This window comes from Ranitomeya variabilis, chromosome 4, assembly GCF_051348905.1.
Source record: "Ranitomeya variabilis isolate aRanVar5 chromosome 4, aRanVar5.hap1, whole genome shotgun sequence".
In the NCBI taxonomy this organism is placed as follows: domain Eukaryota; kingdom Metazoa; phylum Chordata; class Amphibia; order Anura; family Dendrobatidae; genus Ranitomeya; species Ranitomeya variabilis.
In genome coordinates, this window is record NC_135235.1 from 745377700 (window position 1) to 745402937 (window position 25238).

The window sequence follows — 25238 nt, forward strand, 5'->3', positions numbered from 1 at the left end:
GAGCCCACAAGTTCTTAATAGGGTTTAGGTCAAATGAGGAAGGAGCACGGCTCTGCTTTGTCCACACAACACTCCGTACACCACGTACACACACGGCTCCGCTCTGTACACCTCGAACACACACGGCTCAGTCACATCCACACTGTAAACCCCTCCTGACCCCACACAAAAATGACAACCAGCACAGCAGAGTCCTGCATACACTGAGGCCCCTGATCATGTGACCCCCTGACTCCTCCCCTCCTGTGACCTCATCACAGGTCCTGTGCACAGAACAGCCATAGTGGAGTGCAGTCGGCTCTGCAAGTGGAGGTCGGTGCTGGAGGCTCCATTATTCTCTATGTGGAGTGCGGCTCTGCAAGTGGAGGTCGGTGCTGGAGGCTCCATTATTCTCTATGTGGAGTGCGGCTCTGCGGGTGGAGGTCGGTGCTGGAGGCCCCATTATTCTCTATGTGGAGTGCGGCTCTGCGGGTGGAGGTCGGTGCTGGAGGCTCCATTATTCTCTATGTGGAGTGCGGCTCTGCGGGTGGAGGTCGGTGCTGGAGGCTCCATTATTCTCTATGTGGAGTGCGGCTCTGCGGGTGGAGGTCGGTGCTGGAGGCCCCATTATTCTCTATGTGGAGTGCGGCTCTGCGGGTGGAGGTCGGTGCTGGAGGCTCCATTATTCTCTATGTGGAGTGCGGCTCTGCGGGTGGAGGTCGGTGCTGGAGGCTCCATTATTCTCTATGTGGAGTTCGGCTCTGCGGGTGGAGGTCAGTGCTGGAGGCCCCATTATTCTCTGTGAGTGGAGGTCGGTGCTGGAGGCTCCATTATTCTCTATGTGGAGTGTGGCTCTGCGGGTGGAGGTCGGTGCTGGAGGCTCCATTATTCTCTATGTGGAGTGCGGCTCTGCGAGTGGAGGTCGGTGCTGGAGGCTCCATTATTCTCTATGTGGAGTGCGGCTCTGCGGGTGGAGGTCGGTGCTGGAGGCCCCATTATTCTCTATGTGGAGTGCGGCTCTGCGAGTGGAGGTCGGTGCTGGAGGCTCCATTATTCTCTATGTGGAGTGCGGCTCTGCGGGTGGAGGTCAGTGCTGGAGGCTCCATTATTCTCTATGTGGAGTGCGGCTCTGCGGGTGGAGGTCGGTGCTGGAGGCCCCATTATTCTCTATGTGGAGTGCGGCTCTGCGGGTGGAGGTCGGTGCTGGAGGCTCCATTATTCTCTATGTGGAGTGCGGCTCTGCGGGTGGAGGTCGGTGCTGGAGGCTCCATTATTCTCTATGTGGAGTGCGGCTCTGCGAGTGGAGGTCGGTGCTGGAGGCTCCATTATTCTCTATGTGGAGTGCGGCTCTGCGGGTGGAGGTCAGTGCTGGAGGCTCCATTATTCTCTATGTGGAGTGCGGCTCTGCGGGTGGAGGTCGGTGCTGGAGGCCCCATTATTCTCTATGTGGAGTGCGGCTCTGCGGGTGGAGGTCGGTGCTGGAGGCTCCATTATTCTCTATGTGGAGTGCGGCTCTGCGGGTGGAGGTCGGTGCTGGAGGCTCCATTATTCTCTATGTGGAGTGCGGCTCTGCGGGTGGAGGTCGGTGCTGGAGGCCCCATTATTCTCTATGTGGAGTGCGGCTCTGCGGGTGGAGGTCGGTGCTGGAGGCTCCATTATTCTCTATGTGGAGTGCGGCTCTGCGGGTGGAGGTCGGTGCTGGAGGCTCCATTATTCTCTATGTGGAGTTCGGCTCTGCGGGTGGAGGTCAGTGCTGGAGGCCCCATTATTCTCTGTGAGTGGAGGTCGGTGCTGGAGGCTCCATTATTCTCTATGTGGAGTGTGGCTCTGCGGGTGGAGGTCGGTGCTGGAGGCCCCATTATTCTCTATGTGGAGTGCGGCTCTGCGGGTGGAGGTCGGTGCTGGAGGCTCCATTATTCTCTATGTGGAGTGCGGCTCTGCGGGTGGAGGTCGGTGCTGGAGGCTCCATTATTCTCTATGTGGAGTTCGGCTCTGCGGGTGGAGGTCAGTGCTGGAGGCCCCATTATTCTCTGTGAGTGGAGGTCGGTGCTGGAGGCTCCATTATTCTCTATGTGGAGTGTGGCTCTGCGGGTGGAGGTCGGTGCTGGAGGCCCCATTATTCTCTATGTGGAGTGCGGCTCTGCGGGTGGAGGTCGGTGCTGGAGGCTCCATTATTCTCTATGTGGAGTGCGGCTCTGCAAGTGGAGGTCGGTGCTGGAGGCTCCATTATTCTCTATGTGGAGTGCGGCTCTGCGGGTGGAGGTCGGTGCTGGAGGCTCCATTATTCTCTATGTGGAGTGCGGCTCTGCGGGTGGAGGTCGGTGCTGGAGGCCCCATTATTCTCTATGTGGAGTGCGGCTCTGCGGGTGGAGGTCGGTGCTGGAGGCTCCATTATTCTCTATGTGGAGTGCGGCTCTGCGGGTGGAGGTCGGTGCTGGAGGCTCCATTATTCTCTATGTCGAGTTCGGCTCTGCGGGTGGAGGTCAGTGCTGGAGGCCCCATTATTCTCTGTGAGTGGAGGTCGGTGCTGGAGGCTCCATTATTCTCTATGTGGAGTGTGGCTCTGCGGGTGGAGGTCGGTGCTGGAGGCCCCATTATTCTCTATGTGGAGTGCGGCTCTGCGGGTGGAGGTCGGTGCTGGAGGCTCCATTATTCTCTATGTGGAGTGCGGCTCTGCGAGTGGAGGTCGGTGCTGGAGGCTCCATTATTCTCTATGTGGAGTGCGGCTCTGCGGGTGGAGGTCGGTGCTGGAGGCTCCATTATTCTCTATGTGGAGTGCGGCTCTGCGGGTGGAGGTCGGTGCTGGAGGCCCCATTATTCTCTATGTGGAGTGCGGCTCTGCGGGTGGAGGTCGGTGCTGGAGGCTCCATTATTCTCTATGTGGAGTGCGGCTCTGCGGGTGGAGGTCGGTGCTGGAGGCTCCATTATTCTCTATGTGGAGTGCGGCTCTGCGGGTGGAGGTCGGTGCTGGAGGCTCCATTATTCTCTATGTGGAGTTCGGCTCTGCGGGTGGAGGTCAGTGCTGGAGGCCCCATTATTCTCTATGTGGAGTGCGGCTCTGCGGGTGGAGGTCGGTGCTGGAGGCTCCATTATTCTCTATGTGGAGTTCGGCTCTGCGGGTGGAGGTCAGTGCTGGAGGCCCCATTATTCTCTGTGAGTGGAGGTCGGTGCTGGAGGCTCCATTATTCTCTATGTGGAGTGTGGCTCTGCGGGTGGAGGTCGGTGCTGGAGGCCCCATTATTCTCTATGTGGAGTGCGGCTCTGCGGGTGGAGGTCGGTGCTGGAGGCTCCATTATTCTCTATGTGGAGTGCGGCTCTGCGAGTGGAGGTCGGTGCTGGAGGCTCCATTATTCTCTATGTAGAGTGCGGCTCTGCGGGTGGAGGTCGGTGCTGGAGGCTCCATTATTCTCTATGTGGAGTGCGGCTCTGCGGGTGGAGGTCGGTGCTGGAGGCCCCATTATTCTCTATGTGGAGTGCGGCTCTGCGGGTGGAGGTCGGTGCTGGAGGCTCCATTATTCTCTATGTGGAGTGCGGCTCTGCGGGTGGAGGTCGGTGCTGGAGGCTCCATTATTCTCTATGTGGAGTGCGGCTCTGCGGGTGGAGGTCGGTGCTGGAGGCTCCATTATTCTCTATGTGGAGTGCGGCTCTGCGGGTGGAGGTCGGTGCTGGAGGCTCCATTATTCTCTATGTGGAGTGCGGCTCTGCGGGTGGAGGTCGGTGCTGGAGGCTCCATTATTCTCTATGTGGAGTGCGGCTCTGCGGGTGGAGGTCGGTGCTGGAGGCTCCATTATTCTCTATGTGGAGTGCGGCTCTGCGGGTGGAGGTCGGTGCTGGAGGCTCCATTATTCTCTATGAGGAGTTCGGCTCTGCGGGTGGAGGTCAGTGCTGGAGGCCCCATTATTCTCTGTGAGTGGAGGTCGGTGCTGGAGGCTCCATTATTCTCTATGTGGAGTGTGGCTCTGCGGGTGGAGGTCGGTGCTGGAGGCCCCATTATTCTCTATGTGGAGTGCGGCTCTGCGGGTGGAGGTCGGTGCTGGAGGCTCCATTATTCTCTATGTGGAGTGCGGCTCTGCGAGTGGAGGTCGGTGCTGGAGGCTCCATTATTCTCTATGTGGAGTGCGGCTCTGCGGGTGGAGGTCGGTGCTGGAGGCTCCATTATTCTCTATGTGGAGTGCGGCTCTGCGGGTGGAGGTCGGTGCTGGAGGCCCCATTATTCTCTATGTGGAGTGCGGCTCTGCGGGTGGAGGTCGGTGCTGGAGGCTCCATTATTCTCTATGTGGAGTGCGGCTCTGCGGGTGGAGGTCGGTGCTGGAGGCTCCATTATTCTCTATGTGGAGTGCGGCTCTGCGGGTGGAGGTCGGTGCTGGAGGCTCCATTATTCTCTATGTGGAGTGCGGCTCTGGGTGGAGGTCGGTGCTGGAGGCTCCATTATTCTCTATGTGGAGTGCGGCTCTGCGGGTGGAGGTCGGTGCTGGAGGCTCCATTATTCTCTATGTGGAGTGCGGCTCTGCGGGTGGAGGTCGGTGCTGGAGGCTCCATTATTCTCTATGTGGAGTGCGGCTCTGCGGGTGGAGGTCGGTGCTGGAGGCCCCATTATTCTCTATGTGGAGTGCGGCTCTGCGGGTGGAGGTCGGTGCTGGAGGCTCCATTATTCTCTATGTGGAGTGCGGCTCTGCGGGTGGAGGTCGGTGCTGGAGGCTCCATTATTCTCTATGTGGAGTTCGGCTCTGCGGGTGGAGGTCAGTGCTGGAGGCCCCATTATTCTCTGTGAGTGGAGGTCGGTGCTGGAGGCTCCATTATTCTCTATGTGGAGTGTGGCTCTGCGGGTGGAGGTCGGTGCTGGAGGCCCCATTATTCTCTATGTGGAGTGCGGCTCTGCGGGTGGAGGTCGGTGCTGGAGGCTCCATTATTCTCTATGTGGAGTGCGGCTCTGCGAGTGGAGGTCGGTGCTGGAGGCTCCATTATTCTCTATGTGGAGTGCGGCTCTGCGGGTGGAGGTCGGTGCTGGAGGCTCCATTATTCTCTATGTGGAGTGTGGCTCTGCGGGTGGAGGTCGGTGCTGGAGGCCCCATTATTCTCTATGTGGAGTGCGGCTCTGCGGGTGGAGGTCGGTGCTGGAGGCTCCATTATTCTCTATGTGGAGTGCGGCTCTGCGGGTGGAGGTCGGTGCTGGAGGCTCCATTATTCTCTATGTGGAGTGCGGCTCTGCGGGTGGAGGTCGGTGCTGGAGGCTCCATTATTCTCTATGTGGAGTGCGGCTCTGCGGGTGGAGGTCGGTGCTGGAGGCTCCATTATTCTCTATGTGGAGTGCGGCTCTGCGGGTGGAGGTCGGTGCTGGAGGCTCCATTATTCTCTATGAGGAGTTCGGCTCTGCGGGTGGAGGTCAGTGCTGGAGGCCCCATTATTCTCTGTGAGTGGAGGTCGGTGCTGGAGGCTCCATTATTCTCTATGTGGAGTGTGGCTCTGCGGGTGGAGGTCGGTGCTGGAGGCCCCATTATTCTCTATGTGGAGTGCGGCTCTGCGGGTGGAGGTCGGTGCTGGAGGCTCCATTATTCTCTATGTGGAGTGCGGCTCTGCGAGTGGAGGTCGGTGCTGGAGGCTCCATTATTCTCTATGTGGAGTGCGGCTCTGCGGGTGGAGGTCGGTGCTGGAGGCTCCATTATTCTCTATGTGGAGTGCGGCTCTGGGTGGAGGTCGGTGCTGGAGGCTCCATTATTCTCTATGTGGAGTGCGGCTCTGGGTGGAGGTCGGTGCTGGAGGCTCCATTATTCTCTATGTGGAGTGTGGCTCTGCGGGTGGAGGTCGGTGCTGGAGACTCCATCCAGCATCATTGCTCCTGTATCTTGTTTTCTCATGGTATTTTTTATGATTCTTTATCAGCTGATCTTCCTTCTATTTAGGATCCTGGCAAAGAAAATCGTTTTAGTGATCATCTTCTAGAAAATTTACATTAAACTTTAATGCATGGCTACGGACAAGATGGCGGAGAGAATATTACACGTCACCCTAGAGATCCTCTTCTGTCTTACTGGAGAGGTGAGAGATTCTGATGACGTCACATTTAGTGATGAGCGAATATACTTGTTACTCGAGATTTCCGGAGCACGCTCGGGTGTCCTCCGAGTATTTGTTAGTGCTCGGAGATTTAGTTTTCCTCACCGCAGCTGAATGATTTGCATCTGTTAGCCTGCTTGATTACATGTGGGGATTCCCTAGCAATCAGGCAACCCCCACATGTAGTTATGCTGGCTAACAGATGTAAATCATTCAGCTGCGGCGATGAAAACTAAATCTCCGAGCACTAAAAAATACTCAGAGGACACCTGAGCGTGCTCGGGAAATCTAGTGTAACGAGTATATTCGCTCATCACTAGTCACATTACATCGTTCTTATCTATGGGAATAACAGATGGACAGAACTGGAGAGGTGAGGACTCTGCAAATGTCTGTAGTGAGATTTATTAAAGGGAACCTGTCACCCCAAAATGGAAGGTGAGCTAAGCCAACCAGCATCAGGGGCTTATCTACAGCATTCTGTAATGCTGTAGATAAGCCCCCGATGTATCCTGAAAGATGAGAAAAAGAGGTTAGATTATACTCACCCAGGGGCGGTCCCGCTGCGGTCTGATCCGATGGGCGTTGCAGTCCGGTCTGGGGCCTCCCATCTTCTTGTCTTCATGCTGCGGCTCCGATGCAGGTGCCCGGCGCCTGCGCACTGCAGTACTTTGCTCTGCCCTCAACAGGGCAGACAAAGTACGCCGGAGCCACAGCGTGGTGACAAGAAGAGGATGTCATCGTAAGAAGATCGGAGGCGCTGGACCGGACTGCGACGCCCATCGGACCGGACCGCAGCGGGACCTCCCCTGGGTGAGTATAATCTAACCTCTTTTTCTCATTTTTCAGGATACATCGGGGGCTTATCTACAGCATTACATAATGCTGTAGATAAGCCCCTGATGCCGGTGGGCTAAGCTCACCTTCAATTTTGGGGGTGACAGGTTCCCTTTAATGTGAGTTGAAGTGAAGGACAACATCCAATCCAGGTGAAAAAAATCTTACTTTATTGTGCCAAAATGCGACGTTTCAACCACAAGGGACTTTTTAAAGCATACCTAACAATCAGCCTTAAATAGGAAGTGGATAATCACCCACCAATCGCCTCATCAGAGACCACCCATGCAATTTACATAACAGTGTTTGGTAATCACATTAACAATACAAAACTTACATTCTACACAACATATAAGGTTAGAAGCTATTCACATTGCCATAAATATCCCACATAACACATAATTCAACCTATAAATGCAGCAGTTAACACATGTAAAGGGTCAAAACGTAAATAAACAATGCTACCTGTCGTGCCAGGACCAATCACCAGGTCCATAGTGGCATCCATGTGTGCGATCAGCCAATGATAGAGCCTGTGTCTCCCACCTCATAACCAGCAAATCAGAGCTCATGTTGTGGGCCCAATCCGGAGTACCGACATGAACCTAGCCTCATGTACAAGGACCAATCCAGGCTCCCATCACCGGAAAACATTGCGTACTCACATGAATTATCACCTGACCGGACTTCGGCCGTCCATAGCTCAAAGGACTCACCCATGCCACAGCATACAGACAGCCCCTGCTCGCAGTGCGCATGTCCACCGGCCCCACAACTAAGCGTCACATGACTATGCATGTGGCGCCATCATGGCAACCCAGGATACACGCCCAACGGTCGCACGGAACTGTCACATATCCAGGCAGGGCAGCACCTAAGCCTGCATCACGGCATGTACAGGACCAGCGCGCACACTGCGCATGTCCACAGCGAGCACCACAAATATATGTAGCGTCGTCATGGAGACCAGAAAGACACGCCCACCAGCCGCATGAAAGTGCCTATATTCACAAGGGGGCGGCACCAGCACTCAAACCGCGCCTGTCACATATGCCTTAAACAAAGGAAGGAGTGTATATCTATAGCACCAATAACTATAGCACCAATAACTCCTACAGTGCCATCCATGGCTACCTATTACTCTTCACTCGATCCTTTATCCATAGACATTAAATCCCTAATAATAACAGATCATAGAGACCAAACTGATTCGCCATGCAAACATGGAAAAAGGATCATGTTCACAAAAACATGATCCAAACACTCGACAGAATGCCAAAAAATAAAAACAACAAATCTAAGTAAAGGGACAGGACAAACCCAAACCATATTATATGTAGGGATCCTTAAATGAATAAAGTGAAGAGCAAAACCCAAACACCCGTTAAAAACAAAACCACACGAAGAGCACCTCACAAAACCATTTCAAGATCTTTCAGGACACATAACTGTAAATTATAGTCAACGTTCAACCCCCCAGGATGACGAGAGCCCAGCCTAGAAATCCATCTGAGCTCTTTCTGTTTTAATAACTTGACCCTATCCCCACCCCTTCTCAAGGGGGGTACACCATCAATTACCCTAAGCCTTAACTGGCTAACAGAATGCCCACTCTCAATAAAGTGCTTAGCTATCGGTAAGTCTACCATTTTAGTCCTGATGGTACCTTTGTGCTTGCTGATGCGTGCCTTGATTTACATAGTAGTCTCGCCCACATATGTCAGTCCACAAGGACACACGATCAGATATATCACAAAGCTAGAGGTGCACATATACCTCCCCTTGATATAAATCCTTTTACCTGTATGTGGGTGATTAAAAAATTCTTGATCCTAGATTGGAGGAGATGTGTAATACATTTTTGAACAGGGGCTATCCGGTTGGTGGTGTTAAAGAACATATGAGAAGAGTAAGAGGGATGTGGAGACTTGATGTGAGAAGGAAGAAAGTCAAGATGAGAGACAAACGTATCCCCTTTGTGTCCACTTTTAGCAGGTCTTGTGGTCAGATGATATATATAGTATTGAAGCATTGGCACATTTTGCACCAGGGACTGCCTGAGGTTGAGGAGTTCACCCGTCCTCAGGGGACGAACCCAAGGCTGATCCCTGCCCTTCCTTCCTCCTCCGGTGGTTACCTGCTTTATTTGGGGATATACATTGCTGGTTTCAGGTTGCATTGGTGCCGTATTGATTTTTTTGTCCATGATTGTAAACCTAGGGCACAAGGCTTTCTTATGCATTATTGGGTTTATGGCTGCAGGCGATTCCATTGTGAGTTGGTGTTTTTGTTCACATTTTGTGGCATTAACCCTATTTGCGCCATTACCATTGCCTCTCTATACGCTTTTATATATTTTTTTGGCATACAGGTACAGACTATATAGGGCATAATATATATATACCCAACCATTGTGATGGGTCCTTGTCTGTATATTTATCCATGCATATATTATCTTTAACCCTGGGGAGCTTATCAGTTCATTGTGTTGTTATATTATTTAATTATTAGCCATTTTTGTATTGTACCTTGGTTTTTTTTATTTTTTTTATTTTTTGGCATTCTGTTGAGTGTTTGGATCATGTTTTTGTGAACATGATCCTTTTTCCATGTTTGCATGGCGAATCAGTTTGGTCTCTATGATCTGTTATTTTTAGGGATTTAATGTCTATGGATAAAGGATCGAGTGAAGAGTAATAGGTAGCCATGGATATGGCACCGTAGGAGTTATTGGTGCTATAGATATGCCTTAAACAAAGGAAGGAGTGTATATGTGACAGGCGCGGTTTGAGTGCTGGTGCCACCCCCTTGTGAATATAGGCACTTTCATGCGGCTGGTGGGCGTGTCTTTCTGGTCTCCATGACGACGCTACATATATCTGTGGTGCTCGCTGTGGAGGCCGTGGACATGCGCAGTGTGTGCGCTGGTCCTGTACATGACGTGATGCAGGCTTAGGTGCTGCCCTGCCTGGATATGTGACAGTTCCGTGTGACCGGTGGGCGTGTCTCCTGGGTTACCATGACGGCGGCACATGTATAGTAAATATAAGAAAACTGACTGAACAGCAATATAGTCTGAACTGGTGCATAACCAGAAAAGTCATATAGCAAATAGATCAATGGCTGCACTCAAAATTTACTGTGCTAAGGCAAGGAAATGTGCGATACATGAAATGTGAATAGCATAATGGCTAGGGAAATTTATGAAAAAACACATGAGATTCTTAGCACAATATTTGGCCAAACGTTGTGAGCCCATCCACCAAACGTCAAGGTAATCTCAGATCGGATGGTTACCTGACCTGTCTGCCTAGTGTGAACACTTACCTATGGCTAATAACATGGTAAAGCCTGCATTTATAGGAAGGTCAGAACCAACTGTGTTTGGATGTAATTAAAATCACAGCATGGTGAAGGGCGGGGCGTTCAAGTCAGAAAAAATAGTACATAGTAAATATAAGAAAACTGACTGATCAGCAATCTAGTCTGAACTGGTGCATAACCAGAAAAGTCAGATATCAAATAGATCAATGGCTGCACTCAAAATTTACTGTGCATCCGTTTTGAGATTACCTTGACGTTTGGTGGATGGGCTCACAACTTTTGGCCAAATCTTGTGCTAAGAATCTCATGTGTTTTTTCATAGATTTCACAAGCCATTATGCTATTCACATTTCATGCATTACACATTTCCTTGCCTTAGCACAGTAAATTTTGAGGGCGGCACATGCATAGCCATGTGACGCTTAGTTGTGGGGCCGGTGGACATGCGCACTGCGAGCAGGGGCTGTCTGTATGCTGTGGCATGGGTGAGTCCTTTGAGCTATGGACGGCCGAAGTCCGGTCAGGTGATAATTCATGTGAGTACGCAATGTTTTCCGGTGATGGGAGCCTGGATTGGTCCTTGTACATGAGGCTAGGTTCATGTCGGTACTCCGGATTGGGCCCACAACATGAGCTCTGATTTGCTGGTTATGAGGTGGGAGACACAGGCTCTATCATTGGCTGATCGCACACATGGATGCCACTATGGACCTGGTGATTGGTCCTGGCACGACAGGTAGCATTGTTTATTTACGTTTTGACCCTTTACATGTGTTAACTGCTGCATTTATAGGTTGAATTATGTGTTATGTGGTATATTTATGGCAATGTGAATAGCTTCTAACCTTATATGTTGTGTAGAATGTAAGTTTTGTATTGTTAATGTGATTACCAAACACTGTTATGTAAATTGTATGGGTGGTCTCTGATGAGGCGATTGGTGGTTGATTATCCACTTCCTATTTAAGGCTGTCAGTTTGATTGTTATGTATGCTTGAAAAAGACCCTTGTGGTTGAAACGTCGCATTTTGGCACAATAAAGTAAGATTTTTTTCACCTGGATTGGATGCTGTCCTTCACTTCAACTCATGGTATGTACTCCTCCACTTGGGTCCCGTTGAATTAGGACGGGCATCCGTTTTGTCAGTTGTGCTGTCAGCCTCAATTTTTCTATTTTAAAGGTTGCCTTTAATGCGTCTCTCCATAACCAGGATTACATAGTAGTGAAGAAGACCACTAGTGATCGCTGTCAGGACCCTGTGTCTGAGGGATGGGGAAGACCCCTGAGCCCAATCATGGGGCCTACACCTCGCCCCCTGATATATGAGCAAATCAATGACCAGAAGATCCTAGAACTCACCTACAAGATGATTGAGCTGCTGACTGGAGAGGTGACACTGCTGGGACATTATACAGTAACACTATGAAGGGATCGGGGGGATGATGGTATCATTGTATGTGTCAGGTTCCTATAAGGTGTCAGGATGTCGCCGTCTATTTCTCCATGGAGGAGTGGGAGTATTTAGAAGGACACAGAGACCAGTACAAGGACGTCATGATGGAGGTTCCCCAGCCCCTCACATCACCAGGTAATAGACAGGACTAAATACACACGGCCTATAATTATCTGTATGTAAAGAATGAATTCAGTTCCTGTATGTGTTTCCTCCAGATCTATCCAGTAAGAGGACAACACCAGAGAGATGTCCCCATCCTCTTCTTCCACATGACTGTAAACAAGAAAATCCCAATGTTCCTCAGGATCAACAGGTAGATGGAGAGAAGGTGTCATGAGATCTCCCCTATGATGTGTAGACGGCTGTGAAGGTCTTGTGCTCAGTCTTGTTTTATCCACCAGTATTATATGTTTTATACTTGTGTAATGAGAACGGTGGAGATGGCAGGATTAGAGCTGATCATAGATGTGACTTCTCCATCTGTCTGTGACTTTTACAATATTTGTTTCAGGGTGAAGATCTGACCCAAATTAATACTCCAGAGACATATGTGAGGGGTGATAAGCGGTGTAAAGAGGAGATTCCTACATATGACTACTCAGGTGAGTAGTAACCACTAAATGCAGAGAAGTCACAGATTCTACTGTAATTACACACATGGTCAAAATTGTTGGTACCCCTCGTTTAATGAAAGAAAAACCCACAATGGTCACAGAAATAACTTGAATATGACAAATGTAATAATAAATAAAAATCTCTGAAATGAAAAAACTAAAGTCAAGACATTGCTTTTCAACCATGCTTCCACAGAAATTAAAAAAAAAAAAAAAAAATCTTGCAGGAACTGCTGACACACTCCAGCCACATGAGGTCTGGCATTGTCCTGCATTAGAAGGAACCCAGGGCCCAATGCACCAGCATATGGTCTCACAAGGGGTCTGAGGATCTCATCTCTGTACCTAATGGCAGTCAGGCTACCTCTGGCGAGCACATGGAGAGCTGTGCGGCCCTCCAAAGAAATGCCACCCCACACCATTACTGACCCACTGCCAAACCGGTCATGTCTCCTGGTGTACTAGCCTGTCGCCTGGCAGCGCCTCCAGCCTCTTGACACTACGCTGACAGACACCACATACCTTCTTGCCACAGCTCGCATTGATGTGCCATCCTGAATGAGCTGCACTACCTGAGCCACTTGTGTGGGTTGTAGAGTCGGTCTCATGCTACCACGAGTGTGAAAGCACAACAACATTCAATAGTGACCAAAACATCAGCCAGAAAGCATTGGGACTTAGATGTGGTCTGTGGTCCCCACCTGCAGAACCACTCCTTTATTGAGTGAGTCTTGCTAATTGCCAATAATTTCCATCTGTTGTCTATTCCATTTGCACAACAGCATGTGAAATATATATATTATATTATATTATATTTTTTATTTTATTTTTTTAAATTATTATTATAGTTTTGTTTTCTTACACGTTCATGTCCTTTGAAAAGTCGGCAATTCATCTGTCGCATACAGTAAAATCACAGCATGACCCAACATAATAGAATAGATGGAATATATAGATATTGATGTCAGTCACATATAGAATTAGTACAGTGTGTGTGCAGCTTAATCTACACGTATTTTATTAGTTACTAAATTATTTTCTGAAAAAACTCGCGTGGAGCCCCCGACAATTTATTAACCAGCCGAGGGCGAGCGGATAGCTGGGAGCAGTTGTTTATAGCTTGGGAAGGAGGTGATGCATATGGAGCTTCCCAGGATATTAATATCAGTTCACAGCTGTATACCTAGCCTTTCCTGGTTATTAAAATGAGGGCCCCCTCAAAAAAATGATGTAAAGTCCCCCTATAATAACCAGCAAAGGCTTGGCAGACAGCTGTGGGCTGATATTAATGGCCTACAGAGGGACCATGGACATTGGCCCCATTCCAGGCTAAAAATATCAGCTCTCAGCCACCCCAGAAATGGAGCATATATATGATGCACCAATTCTGGCACTTTGCCTCCGTCTTCCCATTTGCCCTGGTGCGGTGGAAATGGGGGGGATTGATGTCACCTTTGTATTGTCAGGTGACATCAAGCCCAGAGATTAGTAATAGAGAGGCGTCAATAAGATGCCCCCATTACTAACCCCATAGTCAAATTGAATTTAAAAAACACAGCAAGAATAAAGTCTTTAATTGAAAGAATGACCACGACTCCTTTAATGAATCTAAAAAAAAAAAACATACTCACATCATCGACCAGTCCACTGAAGGCAATGTCTCCTGTAACAGAATTAAAATAATTAACAATAATATTCCTCACCTGTCCTCCGAGAAGATAATAATCCATTTGCCCCATGATGGGTCTAGCTCTGCTACATCTACATGGCAGGCTGCCATCCAGCAGAGACACTGAGCTGTACGTGCTTGCTCAGCTCAGTGTCTCGCTGTGAACTCTCTTCACATCACTGATGTCACCAGGAGCATAAGAAAGTTCTCATGCTCATGCTGCTGTAAGAAAAGTCATGTGAGTTCACAACCAATTAACTCAGTTCAACTCACTAACGTCAGTGCTATTGCCGTGGGATGAGTTCTAAGGCCGGGATCACACAAGAGAGAAATACGTCCGAGTCTCGCATGGTAATACCCGGCATTGCCGCTGTCACTCAGGAGCGGAGAGTGCGGCCGCATAGCAATACATGCGGCCGCATGCTCCGCTCCTGAGTGACAGCGGCAATGCCGGGTATTACCATGCGAGACTCGGACGTATTTCTCGCATGTGTGATCCCGGCCTAACGGTGCTCGCACTGACGTTAGTAAGTTGAATTAAGAACTTTCTCACGCTCGCTGTGACGTCAGTGAGGTGAAAGGAGTTCATTGTGAGACACTGAGCTGAGCAAGCATGCGCAGCTCAGTTGCTCTGCTGGATGGCATGCTGTACAGTCGCATCATGCAACAATGCAATCTGTATGTAGTGTAGCAGAGCTAGATGCGACTTAGGACAAATGGATCATTATTTTCTTGGCAGTAATTCTATTACAGGGGACATTGGCTTCAGCAGACTGGGTGAAGACGTGAGTATGGTTTAATTTAGGTTTGTTAAAGGAGTCTGTCATTCTTTCAATTAAAGGACTTTATTCTCAGTGTGTTTTTACAAATACAAGGTGTTTTTTTTATATACAATTTGACTATAGGGTTAGTAATGGGGCATCTTATAGACACCTCTACATTACTAACCTTTGGGCTTGATGTCACCTGACAATACCAAGGTGCCATCAACCCCCCCCCACCCCCCTTCCCCGTCCATCAACTTACTTGCCACAGCACCGAGGCAAGTGGGAAGAGGGAGGTTAAATGCCAGATTTGGCACATCCTGTGGATGAGCTTTTTCTGGGGTGGCTGAGAACTGATGTTTTTTAGTCTAGAATGGGGCCAATATACATGGCCCCTTCCCAGGCTATTTGTATCAGCCCGCAGCTGTCTGCCTAGCCTTTTGTTGGTTATTAATTATAAGGTGACCCTACGTCATTTTTTTGGGAGGGTCCCTCATTATAATAACCAGTAAAGGCTACGTATACAACTGAGAGCTGATATTAATAGCCTGGGAAGCTCCAGGGGTATTCACCCTTCACAGGCTATAAACATCAGCCCACGGCCATCTGTTTACCTCTGCTGGTTTTGATAATTTACCCCCTGCTATTTTTTTTTTTTTTCAGAAAAAGAATAATTTAATTAAATACATGTACAGTAAGCTGCACACACTGTACTAATTATGTGTGACTGATATCTTTATATCTATTCTATGTATAGATTACTAACAGTATAAATATATATCTGTTCTATTCTGTCGCGTCAGTGATTCTACTGTACGCGGCAGATGAATTGCTGGCTTTTCATCAATATATATACACTCACTGGCCACTTTATTAGGTACACCATGCTAGTAACGGGTTGGACCCCCTTTTGCCTTCAGAACTCCCTCAATTCTTCGTGGCATAGATTCAACAAGGTGCTGGAAGCATTCCTCAGAGATTTTGGTCCATATTGACATGATGGCATCACACAGTTGCCGCAGATTTGTCCCACCACCAGCCTGAACCGTTGATACAAGGCAGGATGGATCCATGCTTTCATGTTGTTTACGCCAAATTCTGACCCTACCATCCGAATGTCGCAGCAGAAATCGAGACTCATCAGACCAAGCAACGTTTTTCCAATCTTCTACTGTCCAATTTCGATGAGCTTGTGCAAATTGTAGCCTCAGTTTCCTGTTCTTAGCTGAAAGGAGTGGTACCCGGTGTGGTCTTCTGCTGCTGTAGCCCATCTGCCTCAAAGTTCGACGCACTGTGCGTTCAGAGATGCTCTTAGGCCTACCTTGGTTGTAACGGGTGGCGATTTGAGTCACTGTTGCCTTTCTATCAGCTCGAACCAGTCTGCCCATTCTCCTCTGACCTCTGGCATCAACAAGGCATTTCCGCCCACAGAACTGCCGCTCACTGGATTTTTTTTCTTTTTCGGACCATTCTCTGTAAACCCTAGAGATGGTTGTGCGTGAAAATCCCAGTAGATCAGCAGTTTCTGAAATACTCAGACCAGCCCTTCTGGCACCAACAACCATGCCACGTTCAAAGGCACTCAAATCGCCTTTCTTCCCCATACTGATGCTCGGTTTGAACTGCAGGAGATTGTCTTGACCATGTCTACATGCCTAAATGCACTGAGTTGCCGCCATGTGATTGGCTGATTAGAAATTAAGTGTTAACAAGAAGTTGGACAGGTGTACCTAATAAAGTGGCCAGTGAGTGTATGTGTGTATTGAAGTATATTTCCTTGGAAAATATATGTAAACTAGATGGTGGCCCGATTCTAATGCATCAGGTATTCTAGAATATGTATGTATGTATATCGCAGCCACATAGTATATAGCACAGGCCACGTAGTATATAGGAGCCATGTAGTTTATAGCAGACAAATAGTACGTGGCCTGTGCTATATACTATGTGGCTGCTATACATACATAGACACATATCTATTGCGTGGCCTGTATTAACGCATCGGGTATTCTACAATATATAACAGTGGCCACGCAGTATATAACACAACCCACGTATTATATAACACAGTCCACACAGTATATAGCAGTCATGCAGTATATAACACTGCCCACATAGTATCTAACACTGGCCACGTAGTATTTAGCAGTGTGGGCACCATATCCCTGTTTAAAAAAATAATTAAAATAAAAAATAGTTATATACTCACCTGCTGGGATCCAGCGAAGCTCTGGCGATGCACGCGCGACTGCCGCCATCTTCCGTTCCCAGAGATGCATTGCGAAATTACCCAGAAGACTTAGCGGTCTCGCGAGAATAGCAGGTTTTTTGTTTTTTTATTATTTTTTAACATTACATCTTTGTACTATTGATGCTGAATAGGCAGCATCAATAGTAAAAAGTTGGGGACACACAGGGTTAATAGCAGCGATAACGGAGTGCGTTACCCGCGGCATAACGCTGTCCGTTACCGCTGACGTTAACTCTGTGTTATATATATATATATATATATATATATGTCAAAGCTCATGTTAAAATCGTATTGCAATGGAATAGCAATTACATGGCATTCGGATGTCAGTCAGACGCTAGGTGTGAAAAATCGGATTATAGTCATATGAAAATGGCATGGCATGTTCATGACCTTAGTCCTACTTTCCTAAACTGAAATCGGATCTTTTTTTTTTTTCAGGGTAATGGGTACAAGCTCGTAACACCTAATCCCCTGAAGCCATTGTCCCCTGTAAGCAAACAAAAGTAAAAGACAATATCTCTCACCTGTCCAAAGTTGAAAGAATCGAGTTGCCAACACCATAATCCCATGTGTGATACATTTGCTCATAATAATCTTTATTTATATAGCGTCAACATATTCCGCAGCACTTTACAATTCAACAGTTCATATACAACAGTCATAAGAAAGTTAACGATAATACAATAATTAATGCAAAGATATTGACGACCCTGCCTGTAGGAGCTTACAATCTGCAATGTGGTGGGAGTGACACAAAGTACAGGGGCTTATTTACAATGATGGTCCAGCCATCTTGAGGAATTGGGGGTAGATAAAGGTTGGATGAGCTAGTCACCAGCCAATATTTGTAGCGCTTTTGGGTGCGATGGAGTTTGATGTAGGGTTATGAGGCAACTGCTCCTGCTGAAGAGCTGGGGAAAATGACTCCCTGCAGCAAGAGCGGGCCTATGAACTGTGATGACCTCGGTGAGATCATCGCAGTTCACCTTGAGAAATCAGCGTGCAACCAGTCATTCTACCCAGCTTTTTAACGTGATCGGTCGCTTCAGGTCACCGCTTATGCTGATAAGCAAATGTCGCACGGATGGATTACGGCATGGGACTCTTCGGAGTCTTTCAACTTTGGACAGGTGAAAAGATATTGTGTTTTTTTTTCATTTTTTAAATTAGAAATGTGGCATAGTTTTACTGATTCTCTATGTCACTTACCCCATGTCCAGGGCATTGCAGTAGCTTAGGTATCCATGGTTATGACCACTAGCAACTAACAGTCACTATACTGTAGGAGTGGTAGTAACCATTGATACCTAAACTAATGCAATGCTCTGCACATGGGGTGAGCAACATAGCGAGTCAGAAGACCTATACTCCATATTTCCTAATATTATTATTACACCTTCTACATATTGGGATAGTTGATCAGAGCTGGGAATACCCCTTTAAGAATCCTACATGTTTTTATGGTGTATATTTGTATCTGTTGCTATAGATTGTAATGTAATAAAGCTTATTTTTAATCCTCCCTTTATTGCTTCAAGCTTTTCTTCGTTTATATATTATCTTTGTCGATTGTACTTTAGAGGTTCAGTACCATGGGATTTGTGAACAGGTGGCTCACCACTGTCTTAGGTCATAGTGTCATTATACTTTGAGTTGTATAGAATTATGTATCTAGAAATTACATCAAATATAAGGCATTGATATTGAAAAATAATAAAATCAGTTTTATTCTTGGCAGATGACTGTGGTGTCAAATCGGATATCTATGAAAAGCATGCCATTATTCCAGCTCTACCTCCAGCTCTTCAGAGCAAAAATCAATCATCGGAGCCTTTTCAATCAGTCACCTATTTGGATTCATCACAGACTGTTAAGCAGAATGAAAGCCACAAAAGTGATGTTGAACATCAGATAATTCCCACAGAAAATAAACTATTTTCGTGTTCAGAATGTAAGAAATATTTTAAACATAAATCGAAATTGCTTGTACATGAGAGATGTCATACAGGAGAAAAGCCATTTTCATGTCCAGAATGTGGGAAATGTTTTAGACATAAGTCACATTTGCATACACATTACAGAAGTCACACAGGGGAGAAGCCTTTTTCATGTTCAGAATGTGGGAAATGTTTTATCAAGAAACCAGATCTTCTTAAACATCAAATAATTCACACAGGTGAGAAGCCATATTCATGTCCAGAATGTGAGAAATGTTTCAAACAGAAATCACATTTCCTTATGCATCAGCGAATTCACACAGGAGAAAAACCATTTTCATGTCCAGAATGTGGGAAATGTTTTCAACATAAGTCAAGTGTGCATACACATTACAGAAGTCACACAGGGGAGAAGCCACATTCATGTTCAGAATGTGGGAAAGGTTTTATCCGGAGATCAGAGCTTCTTAGACATCAAACAACCCACACAGGTGAGAAGCCATATCCATGTCCAGAATGTGGGAAATGTTTTAGCCGGAGATCACTTCTTCTTAAACACCAAAGAATCCACACAGGAGAGAAGCCATATTCATGTCCAGAATGTGAGAAATGTTTTATCCAGAAACCTGATCTTCTTAAACATCAAAGGATTCACACAGGAGAGAAGCCATATCCATGTCTAGAATGTGGGAAACGTTTTATCCAGAAACGAGATCTTCTTAAACATCAAATAATTCACACAGGAGAGAAGCCATATTATTGTCCAGAATGTGGGAAATGTTATAGTACAAGTACAAAACTTGTTGCACATCAGAGAAGTCATACAGGGTAGAAACTATTTTTTTTTATGTTCAGAATGTGGGTAATCTTGTTCCTGGGAATCATATCTTTGATCATCTAAAAACTCATGTAGAGTGTGAAGTAAATAATCAATAAAGGAAATCAATCAGGCAGTAGAGTTACATTTAGTTGACAAAAGGGTGAAACTGGATATACCAGTATTGTCAGCACAAAGGGGCTTTTGCTAGAGGTAGGTGTCAATCCTGGCACCTTAGTTCCTTGATTCTCTGCCTAGAGGGACATTAGCAAATGGTCTGTACTGGAAGGAATATTTCCTATTGCCAGTATAGGAAGGCACAGATATTTGAAAGGGTACAACTTGGCTCATCCATCCATTCGTAGACAGCATCTTTAAACCCCTTCCCAACTTGCGCCGTATATATACGGCTCCACAGGAGCTGTGTTCCCACAAACCGCCATACAGATAAGGCGCTGTGATCAGCTAGATCAGCGATCTGTCATTATACGGGTAAGTTCACACAGGGCGTTTTTTGCTGCTTTTTTTCTAAAAAAGAAGAAAATGTCCAGCTTCACCAAATCCGTAAAAGAGTTTTCTTTATTCTCAAACTTTAAACATAGAGGATACAGACTTCAGCATGAACCATATGGGTAAGAATCTCAACGCGTTTCTGGAGACTATGCTCCCTTAATCATGACATGTCATGATTAAGGGAGCTTACCGTATATACTCGAGTATAAGCTGAGATTTTCAGCACACTTTTTTGGGTTGAAAGTGACCCTCTCGGCTTATACTCGAGTCATTGGCAGTGGGGGGGTTGGCGGGGGAGGGGGAGCGGCGCGGTGACATACTCACCTGTTCCTGGCGCGGTCCCTGCATGACCAGTGGTCTCTGGGAGCCGGTGGTATCTTCCTGCGTTCAGCGGTCACGTGGTACCGCTCATTAAAGTAATGAATATGCACGCATATTCATTACTGTAATGAGCGATACGTGACCGCTGAACACAGGAAGATGCCGCCGGCTCCCGGAGACCATCTGACAGTGAGACGCTGCCAGGGACCGTCCGGGAGCAGGTGAGTATATCGGGGGAGGTGAGCATTGCGCGATAGTCACCTTCCTCGTTCCATCGCTGCGCGCTGCTCTGTCTTCCGTTCCCTGGCTGTGACTGTTCAGGTCAGAGGGCGCGATTACGCAATTGGTGTGCACGCCGCTCTCTGCCTGAACAGTCAGTGCGGAGGATGGAAGACAGAGCGGCGCCTGGAACGAGGAAGGTGACTATCGCAAGAGCCGGGGCCGGAGCGAAGAGAGGTGAGTATGTGATTTTTTTTTTTATTTTAATCGCAGCAACAGCATATGGGGCATAATGTGTGGAGCATCAATGGGGCCACAATGTGTGGAGTGTTATGATCCTTAGTGGTTGAGGATCACAAATTACTCCAGCTAAGTAACAAACATAGGACAAGCTCTAGGGAGGTGGCAAGCTGGACTGACCGCAAATCTGAACCTAACCAAACACACTAGAAGTAGCCGGTGAACGTGCCTGAATTCTTAGACGTCTCGAGCCAGCCTAAGGAACTAACTACCCCTAGAGAGAAAGAAAGACCTCTCTTGCCTCCAGAGAAATAATCCCCAAAGATATAGAAGCCCCCAACAAATAATAACGGTGAGGTAAGAGGAAGGCACATACACAGGGGTGAAAGCAGATTTAGCAAATGAGGCCCACTAATACTAGATAGCAGAAAATAGAAAAGGGAATCTATGCGGTCAGTAAAAAACCCTTACAAAATATCCACTCTGAGATTTCAAGAACCCCCACACCAACTAACGGTGTGGGGGGAGAAACTCAGTCCCCTAGAGCAACCAGCAAGCGAAGAAATCACATTTTAGCGAGCTGGACTAAAAACATAATGAACACTAATAATCAAAAAATGATCAAACAAAAACTTAGCTTGTCTTGGAGAGACTGGGAGCAAGGTAGACACACGGAATCTGAAGAGCACTGAATACATTGATAGCAGGCAAGGAACTGAGTATCCAGGTGGGCTAAATAGAAAACCAACCAAGGATAACGAACCAGCTGATGAAGCCAACCTGCAGAAAGACAACACTACACAGTACCGCTTGTGACCACTAGAGGGAGCCCAGAAATAGAGTTCACAACAGTACCCCCCCCTTGAGGAGGGGTCACCGAACCCTCATCAAGACCCCCAGGGCGATCAGGACGAGCTGCGTGGAAGGCGCGAACCAAATCGGCCGCATGAACATCAGAGGCGACAACCCAGGAATTATCCTCCTGACCATAGCCCTTCCACTTAACCAGATACTGAAGTCTCCGTCTAGAGATACGAGAATCCAAAATCTTCACCACGTACTCCAATTCGCCCTCAACCAGCACCGGAGCAGGAGGCTCAACAGAAGGAACCACAGGTACCACATACCTCCGCAACAAAGACCTATGGAACACATTATGAATGGCAAACGATGCCGGGAGATCCAAACGAAAAGACAGCGGGTTAAGGATTTCCAAGATCTTATAAGGACCGATGAAGCGAGGCTTAAACTTAGGAGACGAGACCTTCATAGGAACATACCGAGAAGACAGCCACACCAAATCCCCAACACGAAGTCGGGGACCCACACCGCGGCGGCGGTTGGCAAAGCGCTGAGCCCTCTCCTGTGACAATTTCAGATTGTCCACCACATGGCTCCAAATCTGCTGCAACCTATCCACCACAGAATCCACCCCAGGACAGTCAGAAGACTCAACCTGACCCGAGGAAAAACGAGGATGGAAACCAGAATTGCAGAAAAAAGGCGAAACCAAGGTAGCAGAACTAGCCTGATTATTAAGGGCAAACTCGGCCAATGGCAAAAAAGTCACCCAATCATCCTGATCAGCAGAAACAAAACATCTCAAATAAGTCTCCAACGTCTGATTAGTTCGCTCGGTTTGGCCATTAGTCTGAGGATGGAAGGCCGACGAAAAAGACAAATCAATGCCCATCTTAGCACAAAAAGTTCGCCAAAACCTGGACACAAACTGGGATCCTCTATCAGACACAATATTTTCAGGAATGCCGTGCAAGCGAACCACATTCTGAAAAAATAGAGGAACCAAACCGGAGGAGGAAGGCAGCTTAGGCAAGGGCACCAAATGGACCATCTTGGAAAAACGATCACACACCACCCAGATGACAGACATTCTCTGAGATACTGGCAGATCCGAAATAAAATCCATGGAGATGTGCGTCCAAGGCCTTTTCGGGACAGGCAAAGGCAAAAGCAACCCGCTGGCACGAGAACAGCAAGGCTTAGCCCGAGCACAAATCCCACAAGACTGCACAAAGGAACGCACATCCCGCGACAAGGAAGGCCACCAGAAGGACCTAGCCACCAAATCTCTGGTACCAAAAATCCCAGGATGACCCGCCAACACCGAAGAATGAACCTCAGAAATAACTCTGCTGGTCCATCTATCCGGGACAAACAGTCTCTCTGGTGGACAACGGTCAGGTCTATCCGCCTGAAATTTCTGCAGCACTCGTCGCAAATCTGGAGAAATGGCAGACAAAATCACTGCCTCTCTAAGAATACCAGCCGGCTCAGAAACTCCCGGAGAGTCAGGCACAAAGCTCCTAGAAAGTGCATCAGCTTTCACGTTCTTCGAACCAGGCAGGTATGAGACCACGAAGTTGAAACGGGAGAAAAACAACGACCAACGAGCCTGTCTAGGATTAAGGCGCTTGGCCGACTCGAGGTAAATCAGATTTTTGTGATCAGTCAGGACCACCGCACGATGTCTAGCTCCCTCGAGCCAATGACGCCACTCCTCAAATGCCCACTTCATAGCCAACAACTCCTGATTACCAACATCATAATTTCGCTCGGCAGGCGAAAACTTTCTTGAAAAGAAAGCACATGGCTTCATCACAGAGCCCTCAGAACTTCTCTGTGACAAAACAGCCCCTGCTCCAATCTCGGAAGCATCAACCTCGACCTGAAAGGGGAGAGAGACATCTGGCTGACATAAGACTGGAGCTGAAGAAAACCAGTGCTTAAGCTCCCGAAAGGCCTCCACGGCCGCAGGAGACCAATTAGTCACATCAAAGCCCTTCCTGGTCAAATCCGTCAAAGGTTTAACCACGCTAGAAAAATTAGCGATGAAACGACGGTAAAAATTAGCAAAACCCAAGAACTTCTGAAGACTCTTAACAGACGTGGGCTGAGTCCAGTCATGAATAGCCTGGACCTTGACTGGGTCCATCTCCACAGCAGAAGGAGAAAAAATAAAACCCAAAAAGGAGACCTTCTGTACTCCGAAGAGGCATTTTGAGCCCTTCACAAATAAAGCATTGGCACGCAGGACCTGAAACACCATCCTGACCTGCTTCACATGGGACTCCCAATCATCAGAAAAGACCAAAATGTCATCCAGATAAACAATCATAAATTTATCCAGATATTCACGGAAAATGTCATGCATGAAGGACTGAAACACAGAAGGAGCATTAGAGAGTCCAAAAGGCATCACTAAGTACTCAAAATGGCCTTCGGGCATATTAAATGCTGTTTTCCATTCATCTCCCTGCTTAATGCGCACAAGATTATACGCACCACGGAGATCTATCTTGGTGAACCAACTGGCACCCTTAATCCGAGCAAACAAATCAGATAATAGTGGCAGCAAAGGATACTGAAATTTGACTGTAATTTTATTCAGAAGGCGATAATCTATACACGGTCTCAAAGAACCGTCCTTCTTGGCCACAAAAAAGAATCCTGCACCAAGAGGGGAAGAGGATGGGCTAATATGTCCCTTCTCCAAAGACTCCTTTATATAATTCCGCATCGCGGCATGCTCTGGTATAGACAAATTAAAAAGTCGTCCCTTAGGGAATTTACTACCAGGAATTAAATTTATAGCACAGTCACAATCCCTATGAGGGGGCAGGGCACCGGACCTGGGCTCATCAAATACATCCTGGTAGTCAGACAAAAACTCAGGGACGTCAGAAGGAGTGGAAGAAGCAATAGACACCAATGGAGTATCGCCATGAATTCCCTGACAACCCCAACTAGACACAGACATAGCTTTCCAATCTAAAACTGGATTATGAGCCTGCAACCATGGCAGACCCAAAACGACAACATCATGTAAATTATGCAGAAAAAGAAAGCGAATCACCTCCTGATGAACGGGAGTCATGCACATGGTCATTTGCATCCAATACTGAGGTTTATTCTCAGCCAATGGCGTAGCATCAATTCCCCTCAGAGGAATAGGAAATTCCAAAGGCTCCAGGACAAAACCACAGCGCCTGGCAAATGACAAATCCATCAGATTCAGGGCAGCACCCGAATCCACAAAGGCCATAACCGAGTAGGACGACAAAGAACAAATCAAAGTAACAGACAAAATAAACTTAGGCTGTATAGTACCAATGGTGACAGGTTTAGCGACCTTTTTTAAGCGTTTAGAGCATGCTGAGATAACATGAGCAGAATCACCACAGTAAAAGCACAACCCATTTTGACGTCTATGACTTTGTC

The 25238-nt window shown here is 47.6% G+C and overlaps 2 protein-coding genes across 7 annotated transcripts in view; both read left to right on the forward strand.

The window, feature by feature from the left end:
- Positions 1-25238, forward strand: part of LOC143768074 (uncharacterized) — an 804664-nt gene that overhangs the window by 46384 nt on the left and 733042 nt on the right. The gene's annotated exons all lie outside the window — the stretch shown is intronic.
- On the forward strand, positions 281-19840 carry LOC143768076 (uncharacterized). Of its 6 annotated transcripts, none has more exons than XM_077256760.1 (7): positions 281-367; positions 5880-6015; positions 11406-11585; positions 11660-11783; positions 11867-11964; positions 12163-12253; positions 18691-19840. In XM_077256760.1, the coding sequence occupies exons 2-7, from the start codon at positions 5944-5946 to the stop codon at positions 19719-19721; spliced, it is 1596 nt and encodes a 531-aa protein (XP_077112875.1). In that variant the 5' UTR covers positions 281-367; positions 5880-5943; the 3' UTR covers positions 19722-19840. The 6 variants fall into 6 exon arrangements, with proteins under 6 accessions (XP_077112875.1, XP_077112878.1, XP_077112877.1 ...); XM_077256763.1 differs by lacking the exon at positions 281-367 and adding an exon at positions 1886-2186; XM_077256762.1 differs by lacking the exon at positions 281-367 and adding an exon at positions 2128-2241.